The 11,196-nt window shown below is 33.7% G+C and overlaps 1 protein-coding gene across 1 annotated transcript in view; it reads left to right on the top strand.

Moving 5' to 3' along the window:
• The window catches only part of STAG1 (stromal antigen 1), a 528,154-nt gene that overhangs the window by 467,202 nt on the left and 49,756 nt on the right, over window positions 1–11,196 (top strand). The window contains exon 21 of the mRNA XM_007937169.2: window positions 6,748–6,828. Within this exon, the coding sequence (XP_007935360.1) occupies window positions 6,748–6,828 (81 nt within the window). The remainder of the gene's footprint in view (window positions 1–6,747; window positions 6,829–11,196) is intronic.

The following is an 11,196-nucleotide window of genomic DNA, read 5'->3' as shown; positions in this document are numbered from 1 at the left end:
TTCCGTAGTGATACTGCCTCGGAAACCCAAGGAGGGGTCGCTATGAGTCGGGGCCGACTCGACGGCACATAACAACAACAACAACAATGTCATACTTAAAAAGCCTTTCCACACATCTCCAAGACATTTAAATACTCAGCTCTTTTTCTTCTTGTATTTCAATAATCTTAGCTTTTGCATTTCAATCATTGGAATTTATTTGCATTAGTCCTCCATTTTTCTTTGCCTTTTATTTTAAGAGAATATTCTTATCTTGATATGGGTGTGCCCTACTTACATTCTTTTATATGGACCATGATTTTATCTCCACAAAGTATCATGTTATTGTTTCTTAATGGTTTATGACTCATGCATGTTGTTTGGACACCTGTTTGCCTGTAGTTCTTTTTTTTGTTGTTGTTTCTAATATTTTATTTTACTTCATTTTTTGTTTTTGTTGAGACTATGCACAGCAAAAACAATTCTGGTTTCTACATGTACAATTTAGTGACATTGATTACATTCTTCAAGTGTGTAACTATTTTCACCCTGGTTTTTTGAGTTGTTCCTCCCTCATTAACATAAACTCACTGCCCCCTAAAGTTCCTATATAACCTTTTGAATTGTTGTGGGAATTTGATCTGATCTAGCTAAAACTTGAAAAAGCATTGTGCTCGAGACATTCTTTACTAGTTGAGCCAAACTATTGTTTGGTTTTAAGAAGAGTTCAGAGTTTGTATTACTCTTGACATTAAAGGTAATAAGCAGAAACTGTTCGTTGAGTCTCTTCAGCAGATCATTGAGATTTGAGAAGTAGTAAGATAATTTTTTTTAATGTCATAGTTTGCAGTATGTTTAGGGAGAAAAGGCTAGCTTAAGAGTAGGCCTGAAATTGTGTGCTTTGAATTCCTGGTCCAGTGTTCTCTCTACTATACACCAAACCTCCTTTTGGAGATCAGTGTAAGAGACATTACAAAAAGAGAATATAAATATTCTGTACTAGACCGATCATCAGTGTATCATGTATTTTTCTTCACACTCTTCTTGTTTCAGATATTTGGAATTTATAAGAAAGCTTAACTATAAATCCCAGGGTCCTGAACTGCTAAGGATTAATGTGTCTTAGCTTTCTTCATAAACCATTTTCTTGGACAGTCTTTTAATTCTTTAGTAACAGAAGTTAATCTTTTACTGCTTGAATTTTTGTCACACTTCTACTGATTTTTTTTTTAAATTTATGATATAATATGCTTGCTAATAATACAGCATAGTCCCAAAACTGGTGTAGAACTTAGAAATATTTCTTCTTTACTAAAAAATTGCTTAGTGTTTCATATCATTTATGATTTGTATCAGTGTTTGTGCTTTTCTTAGCATTTCCCCAAGAAAAAATATATTACAGCAAACTTTACTCTTTGCCATATGATTTTTTAAAATGCTATACAGTAAAATTGACTTTTTGCTTTTTGTGTACAGTTTTATGAAGTTCAATGTGTATAAATTTGTGTAACCACCACCACAGTAAAGATACAGAATAGTTTCATCACCCCAAAAAACTCCTTTGTATTATTCTTTTATAGTCATGTCCTCACCCCACTCATAATAACCCTTAGTGACCACTAATTTGTTTCTATCACTATAGTGTTACACTTTTGACAGTGCCATATTAATGGAATCATACATTATGTAAGCTTTTGAGACTGGCTTTTCTCACTGAGAATGTTTTTGAGGTTAGTCCAACTTATTATGTGAATCAGTACAGCATACTTCCTTTTATTGTGTTTCACCAGTACTGTATTTTTTATGAATCAAAGGCTTGTGGCAACCCTGCATCAAGCAAGTTTATCAGCACTGCCTAGCAGCATGTGCTCACTTTGTGTCTCTGTGTCACATTTTGGTAATTCTCATATTATTTCAAACTTTTTCATAATGCTGTAGCACACTTAATAGACTATACTATAATATAAACATAACTTTTATATGCACTGGGAAACCAAAAACTTCTTGTGACTCACTTTATTGCAATGTTCGCATTATTGCGGTGATCTGGAACTCAACCCACAGTGACTCCAAGGTATGCCTGTAGTTTGTTCCTTTTTGCTGCTGAGTAGTATTTCATTGTGTGGATATACTACGGTTTATTTTAGCCATTTACCAGTTGAAGAACATTTGGATTGTTTCCAGTTTTTGGCTATCACAACTATTTTTGTGTGAACATAAGTTTTCACTTCTCTAAAGTAAGTGCCCAGGAGTGCGATTGCTGAGTCATATAATTGAATGTTTAACCTTATGAGAAACTGTCAACCGTTTTCTAAAGAACCTGTACCATTCTCTAGTTATGTACGAGAGTTCCATTTGTTCCACATCCTCACCAGTAGATACTGGCAGTACGTTTTACTTCAGCCATCGTATCAGGTGTAGTATGTCTTTGCAGTTTTAATTTGCATCACCATAGGAGAAAAGACCTGGCAATTGTTCCATTAAAGATGACAGCCTAGGAAAACTCTATGGGGCAGTTCTTCTCTGTCACAGGGGTCGCTGTGAGTGGGAATTCACTCAATAGCACACAAAAACGAATGTTAATAAAATCAAACATCTATTCATGTCCTTATTTACCATCCTTTTATCTTCTTTGGTAAAGCTGTACTGATTATTAATTTGCATCTAAAGTTTCTTTTTAAAGAGGATGTTAATTTTCACTCATACTAACTCAGCCTAAAAATGACAGAAAGACCAATACTGGATATCAGAAGCAGAGTAGTATTTAGTTTACGCTTCTGTCATGCACTTGCCCACTAAAAGAAATTTGACCCTCTTTCCCATTGGGGCTTCTTGCAGACAGAAAAATTTAAAAGCCAAATTTATCCATTATCATTATGTGGATTTTCATAATTTTAAATTTATCCTGTATGTATAAATAATATCCATCTACACATGTAACTATATTACAGTTACATAATTATTTTTCCTTATTATTTTCTGGTCTCTAGCCAGTTTTATTTTCCACATAAGTTCAGTTTTTCCAAACGCAAACATTTTAGATGATGTCTTGATCTTTTAATTTTCATGTAATGAGTCAGTTCATTTTTAAGGTATGTTCTGTCATTAGCCACAGGTTACTGACTTAATCTGCCTATCAGAGATAAAAAGCTATATATCCTTTAAGGGAGAACAGTAACTATTAAGGAAAAGTGCTACTAACAATTTTATATTCGTTAAACTAGCAGCAATAATAGGTTCATCTCAAAGTGTCAGTTGTTTACCACAATAGACATATTTTTCACTCTCATAACTAAAAAGTATAATTACAGGAAAGAGAATGACACTGTGCTGCCCAGTCATCAGTGATCCAAGATCTACTCAGGCATTGATATCCTGCTGACAGAGGAGAAGGTGGAGAAAGTACTTCTGCTTCCTAACTACTTTCATTTGGAAATGTGTGATGCACATTTCTGTTTCATCCCAGGAATAATACTCCTTTATAGAAAGAAACTTGAAGGCAGGGAAATAGAGCTGGGAGAAATTCTTAGTTATCAGACAGATAAGTTTCTATTATTTGAAGACCCTTTCCAGGGTCAGAACAGTATTAATAAAAACAGAAGAAATGTGGTTCTCATAGATAGGTTAGAGCAATCTATGCTTTTTCAGTTCCTTTATTGCTTCTTGTTTCATTTCTGCTCCAAAAAGATGAGGTTGCAGAATAAATGTCTTCTGGACAACTTAGGCTGCATTGCTGGGGTCACTCATAACGACCCTTCCTTGGATTTCTGAGGCAGTATCACTATGGAAGTAGATTGTCCAACCTTCCTTCTGAGGGGTAACTGGTGGGTTAGAGGGTACAATATCAAAATGACTGATCTGAAGCTCAGAAGGAAGAGTTCTTATTTTCTTTTGATGTTTGATCAGCTATAATGTTATAGAATGGTAAGGTGAGAAAGCCAAATTATTCTAATTAATGAGAAACAGCTTTTTGTTTCAAAATAATGAAGTGGAGCACTTTTTTAAAACTAAGCTTATAAGGAATACTAATCAATATGTGAAACAGATTAACATGGGGATGTTCTTTTTGAAATAGATATAGTGTGTGACCAAGCATATCTCTTCCCTAATAACAATGAAATTTCTGCGAAACTTTGGAACACAGTTGACCAAGACCTAGTATAGGTCAATAGAAAAGTAGACAAACTAAAACCAAACTAAACTGACTGCCATCGAGTCAATTCTGACTCATAGCGACCTATAGACAGGTAGAAGGAAAGGAAATAGTATTTGTGATTTTTAGGATAAATGATACAACTATAATTAAGCAATTCTTCAACATTACCTTTTTTTTCCTAGCTCTTAATTTCCCATTGATTACTGTCAATTTATATGTCATTTTTCTATTATTTTAACAATTTAGATAGTTTGAAATACAAGAGGATTTTTTTTTCTTGCCTTTTTCTTCTATACAAACCACTTTACCAGTGTACAATATCAGGTCGTCAAAAAGTGTCTCCAGACCACTAGGTGCACTATCATTGACAAAGAGCTAAGTAAAATAGACTGATTTCTTTAGCACTAATGTTCATAACATGACAGTGTTTCAGTAGCTTTGTTTCTGGCATTCTAACATGAATCAATTGTGGGTTTTTTTGTTTTTTTTTTAATTGTGATTTGGGTGAAGATTTACAGAGGAAATTCACTTTGCATACAGCAGTTCACATACACTTTGTCTCGTGACATTGACCACAATTTACCACAGTGCAACAGCTCCCCCCCACTTCCTCCCAATAATTACCTCTCCCCTGTGTCCATCCCTCCATGCCCTCCTGCCCCCTGAGCTGTCTCCCGGTGCTTAAGCAGCCCTTCTTTCTCCCATGATTGTTCTCTCCAAGGAGTGTATCTACCCCAGGTAAATGTTCAACTCATATGCCTGTCTTTTGCTTGACTGGAAGCCACAGGTGTGGGTTCAGTTCCAGACCTGACGGGCAACTAGGAGCCATAATCTCAGTGGTTCCACCAGGTTCTATTGGACTAGCAAACCTAATCCCCCCCTTTTTTTTCTCCAAATGATTTTGAGTTTTGTCCACATTGTTCTCACACCAGGATCTCCTACATAGATCCCCTTCCAAGTGGTTGACATTGGTGAATCAATTGTTTAATTATTATAGTTGATAAAACCTTGACATCACCTGATTGTAAAAAAAAAAAAAACTCACTGCCATCGAGTCATTTCCAACTCAAAGCGACCCCTCCTTGGGTTTCCAAGGCAGTATCTCTACGGAAGTAGATTGCCCAATCTTCCTTCCGAGGAGTGGGTGGTGGATTTGAATCACCAGCCTCCTGGTTAGCAGTCAAATACCTTAGGCACTATGCCACCAGAGCTCCCTTACCTCATTAGTGTTTCATCAAAGCAGCCCTACTCATCCCTCTAATTCTGATGTGTTACTTGCAGTGCTGAGTAGGTACACTGGAGGTATCTTTTCCTAAGTGATCTAAAAGCTTAAAATTTTAAAGTAAAACCACTTAAAAGTCTCAGCTACTTCCTATAGTGTTCCACTTACTGACTTTTCTTTTGACTTATTTTATTCTGTTTATTCATCTTTAAGATTTTTAGTTTATTGGATGGAGACAATATTAAAGATACTAGATAAATTTAGCAAATGAAATAATGAAATGTCATGTATGCTTTATCACAATAAAGGTATGGTGAAATATTATTTGGCCCTAAAAAGGAACAAAGTACTGATAACTTGCTATAACACAGATGAACCTTGAAACCATTATACTCAGTGAAAGAAGCTATTCACATATGATGACATGCTGTATGGTTCCATTCATATGAATGTTCAGAATAATCAAATCTAAAGGGACAGAAGGTAGATTAGATACTACTAAGGGCTGAGAGTGGGAAGGTGGAAGGGATGAGAATTGATAGCTAACGGATATGAGATTTCTTTGTTAGGTGATCAAAATGTTCTAAAAGTGACTGTGGTATTGATTGCACATATCTGTGAATGTACAAAACCAATGAATTGTACATTTTATATGGGTGAATTGTAGAGTATGTGAATTTTATCTCAGTAAAGCTCTAATAATTGAATAGATAAATAGAAACAGTGTTAAGTGAAATAAATCATACTCAACATAATGTGTATTACATGATTATATTTATATTTGCAAATGAGCGAAATATTTAGGGATACAGACTTTGGTAATTAAAATGTACTGGTTATCATATAAGTCAAAATAACTGTTTCCCCTTGAGGGGAATAAGGTTATATTGGGAGGGGATGCTGGCAGTATGCTTACATAGGTGGTTTTGCCTTGTGATAATTCATTGAGTTTTATATTGTTTTATGTATTTTTCTATGAATGTTATATTTTATAGTGAAAGTTCCTTAAGACAAAAATATCATTCAGTTATAAAACTTCGATAAAAATTTTTTACCTACTTTTAAAAATCTGACTAAGCAAAATAGTTATGATATTACTTTTTTTTTTATAGTACATTTGAAAAAGAAAACCTGAGTTTATTTGGGTCCATATTTATCAAGTTAGTTCTTCAGTCTCTAAATTCATAAAATAGTTTATGGTTTGTTTGTTTGTTGTAACTAAATGTTATTTTATAAATCCTCATTAATTCTATAAAAATTTTGGGACTTGAAATTTTATTACAGGATAGAAACTGTAAATAATGTTCTCTTATTACTGTTCAAACTTAAATGTTGTCTCATTTGTTTGACTTTTTTTGTTAATTTTTTTTTCCTTTTTCATTTGATGCAGATAGTTGTACAGGCACTGCAGTGTTCCCATTACTCAATTCTTTGGCAGTTGGTGAAAATTACTGATGGTTCCCCTTCCAAAGTAAGTAAGAGTTTCTGTAAGCAAAAGGGTTATTACTAAAATAACCTTGCTTGGCTCCTTATTTAATAATTTATTGTTATCATTTATTATATAAAGTATAATTATATAAATTATAATCAAAATGATCAGTTTTTGCTTTATCCTGTAGTGAGTATGTATTTACCTCTCTTGGAATGTAGCCAGCATCTCTTCAAGATGCTTGGTGGTATGTGTGTTTATACCCAGCAAAAAATTAAGAGTTTGAAGTAAATAACTATAACAGAAACTGTAAGAGCTCTGATGTGACATGCTATAAAAAAGAGTAATACTGAAAGATATGGTATGTAGTTCTTTATTCTGGCAGTATGGCACCTTGAGACCCATAGTGGACAACCCTCCTGTTAAAAACAACTCTTAAAGGTTGTATAAAAATTTTTTTAAGTTTTTTTTTTTTAAAAACCTATTCATAAATATGCAAAACAAAAAAGAAAATATGGGTCAGAGAATAAGTGAAAGACCCAAGAGAATCAAGCAGAATGGTGAAGCCTGCTTCATCTTGAGTATCTTTTCTAATCTAGACAAAACCCAAGACCCTTTCAAGGAAAAAAGTGTCTAAATAGGTGGTAATATCCCCTCATTAAAGTTGGGATCCTAAAGATCTTCTCCCAGCACAGGGCAAACTAGAAATTAGCCAATACTAACCCATTCATGAGCTAGAGAATTACAGGGAAACAGCCTATTTTAAAATTTGTCATTCACTAAAGGAGGAAAAATAGATCTACCATAAGAATTTGTAACTATCAACTAGTTTTCACATCGGTTTTTACCCAGAATTCTTTACTGTTTAATGGTTACTCATAATTATCTCCAAGTAACTAACAGAATCAATTGCAAATTCTTTCTGAAGGAACTTGCCTCAAAGAATTCCATATAAACATAGTATTAAGAAAAATGAAGAGCACACAGTAAAATAATAAATTAAGTCAAAAGAAAATGAGGTATCATGAATAGAGCCAGAAACAAAACAGAAGAGCAAAATCAGACCAAAATAATACTTCACACATTGGAATTATCTGACACAAATATAAAATAAATGTTTCATTTGTTTCATGAAATGAGAGGCTGGAACATAGTGTAGATAAAAAAAAAATGGTGAAGAAGATAATAGAAAATCAATTTCCAAATCTTTTCTAACTTACAGCGACCGTGCATGTGTCAGAGTAGGTCTATGCTCTGTGGGTATTTCAGCTAGATTTGCAGAAGTTGATCACCAAGCCTTTCTTCCAAGGCAACTCCTTTGATTTGGGTGAGCATTTTTCTGGCATAAAGAAAATCAGTGTTACCCACAAAATCTTGTTGCCAGAATGACAACCAAAAAATCTATAGTATAATTGATAACAACAAAAAAAAAAGCTGTCTTTTATTGGAAGTATGTATCAGACTAAAATTAGCAGGCAAAGAATCTCAAAATACTTCCACTCTTAACAGGATTTTAAAAAATAGAAAATATTTAAGAAGTGGTTTAACAATAAAGATTCTTATTCCAATTATAAAATACAATTATAAAAGAATAAAATTTAAGTTCGATTTAAAGAAAGAATCAACCATTATTGTTGTTGTGTGCCATCGGGTCAATTCTAACTCATCGCAACCCTATAGGACAGAATAGAAGTGCCCTGTGGTATTTACTAGGCTATAGTCTTTACAGGAGCAGATGACCAGGTCTTTTCTCCTGCAGAGTGGCTGTTAGGTTCAATCCACTGACCTTTTGGTTAACAGCCCTGCACTTAACCACTATGTCACTAGGGCTCCTAACCAACCATTAGTTATGTTGAAATTTTGGGCAAATTATTTATCAGTAAATTTACAAAATATTATCCTGAACATTCAGCCAACATACCAGTAATTTAGATAACAAAAATGATCTTAGTGCACATATGTTGTTGTTGTTGTTATGTGCCGTCAAGTCGGACCCGACTCATAGCAACCCCTCCTTGGGTTGCCAAGGCAGTATCACTATGGAAGTAGATTGCCCAACCTTCCTTCCAAGGAGTGGCTAGTTGATTTGAACCACCAGCCTTCTGGTTAGCAGTCAAGTGCCTTAGGCACTATGTTACCAGAGCTCCTTAGTGCACATATATAAAATTTAAAAATCAATCACATGAAAAAAAATCCAATTGTGTAACATATAAACTTTTGCCATAACGTTTTCACTTGCATATATGTAATTTCTCTTAATTTTACCGTATTAAAGAACATTGAAAAAAAAAAAGACAAACAAAAATGCAATAGTTTTTAAATGGCTTTTGTAACTAATAAAAGAAGATTAACTTTATTTTTGCTTTAGAGGACTTAAATTGTTAATAAAATTTGGAGGTTAATTGATATATTACCATATTTCTAATTTAAAAAAAATCTGTTTTCCATAGGTAGAGAAATGCTCAAGTTATTTCTGAGAAAAAAATAATCCATATCAACCTGTTGGTTCTACATGGAAAATGTATTAACCATCTTTACTAGTTAAACAGCTTCTGTTTTGTCAAGATGAGGAGGATATTAAACATCCTAATATTTTCATGAATCCCTGAGGGGTACAGTTAATACCTCAATTGTAACTAAAAAGTTAGAGGTTCAAATCCATCCAGAGGCCTTTTGGTTAGCAGTCAAAATTTGTTAGCCATTTGCACTACCAATGGACTCTTAACAGTGTTCCATATTGCAGAATTTTAGAACAAAGATTGGCTAACTACAACTTCCAATTTTACAAATAAGAAACCTGAGACACAGATAAGTGATTTATAAATTGTTACTAATACCTGGAAAGCAAAGCATTTTACAGTTCATAAAATGCTTTGACATAAATTATCTAATTTAAAATTAGTTAAGTGACTTGCCACAAGATTATATAACAAGTTAATGGTATGGCTGAAATTAGAGTTAGCTAGTTAATATCTTATCAAGTGGGGTGTTAACAGTATAGATTATATGTGCACAAAGTTTGTGTATGTGCTTCTAATATTTTCAAAGATATCCTACATCACCCAAGGGATCAAAAAGTTTGGCAATTTTTGATCTTGTAATTTTTATATATAAAAGTCATTAGAATAATAGTTTTAATAACAGAATCTGAACCTAAAAATTAATTTTTATAGTTTGTATGTATCTTAAAAATTTACCTCTTTCAAGATTATCACTTAGAGAATCACTTTTAAACTCTGGATGCAATTGGTACACAATGTTTACTGAATATACTTTCAATAAGGAAACTACCAGCAACTTCAAAGTGAGGGCAAATAATGTCAGAGAAACACCTTAAGGAAGGAGAATTTTACATATAGTAAATGCACAAAACCTTTAGTTTCCTGAGTAATACAAATGGTTGACACACTCAGGTGCTAACCAGAGAGTTGGAAGTTTAAGTCCACCCAGAGGTGCCTGGGAAAGGCCTGGTGATTTACTTCCAAAGCCTAAGCCATTGAAAACCCTGGGAGCCACACTTCCACTCTGAGACTTATGGGGTCTCCATGAGTCAGAATTGACTGAATGGCAACTGGTTTACTGGAATGCTAAAGGTAATAACTTATACCGAAGATATCTGGATAAATACACAAGAATCTTAACAGTGGTTACCTCTGGGAAATAGAGTTTGGAGGCAGGCAAGATAAATTTTTCACTTTTTTTGTTTGTGGAGTTATATTTATGTTATTGCCGATGTTTAACGGTAGATGCTTATTATCGCAAAAATTCATTTTGGAGTTATGTTGGCACTGTGGTTAAAGCATTAGTCTGCTAACCAAAAGGTTAGTGGTTCAAACCCACTAGCCACTCTGTGGGAGAAAGGTGAGGAGGCATTCTGCTTCCATAAAGATTTATACCCTTGCATACCATATGAGGCAGTTCTACTCTGTCCTGTAGGGTTTCTGTGAGTTGGAATCAGATCAGTGGCAGTAGGTAGGTTTTAAAATATTAATTTTTTAAGAAAACTGAGGACAAAAATACCTCAATTCTCCATCCATCTTGGGTTTTATTTTATCACGGAAAACTCGCAGGATACGTATTGAGCTAGAATGGATGCTAGAAAAACACATTATTCTGTTGTTTATAAATGTAATATTAGAACTATAAGAGGAATTCAAAATTATTTAATCAAACCTGTTCATTTTAGATGGAGCCTAGTACTACATTGTTGCTTGTTACCTTGTTGGTGTTTGATATTTTTAAAATCACTTTAATGTAAGTGCTCTAATTTAATTAAATCGTTGGAGTAATCTTATAAAATCAGTGTATAGAGCTAGAAAATAATAAATTATGCTTACTAATTTTGGGTTTAAAATATAAAGTAGAATCATTTTCATAAATTATGGACCCTTATTTGGGTACATATAAAAA

The sequence above is a fragment of the Orycteropus afer genome, unplaced genomic scaffold (assembly GCF_000298275.1).
Source record: "Orycteropus afer afer isolate SDZICR_OR568_19922 unplaced genomic scaffold, OryAfe1.0 scaffold00003, whole genome shotgun sequence".
NCBI lineage: Eukaryota > Metazoa > Chordata > Mammalia > Tubulidentata > Orycteropodidae > Orycteropus > Orycteropus afer.
This window is presented reverse-complemented; position numbering and strand designations above follow the sequence as displayed.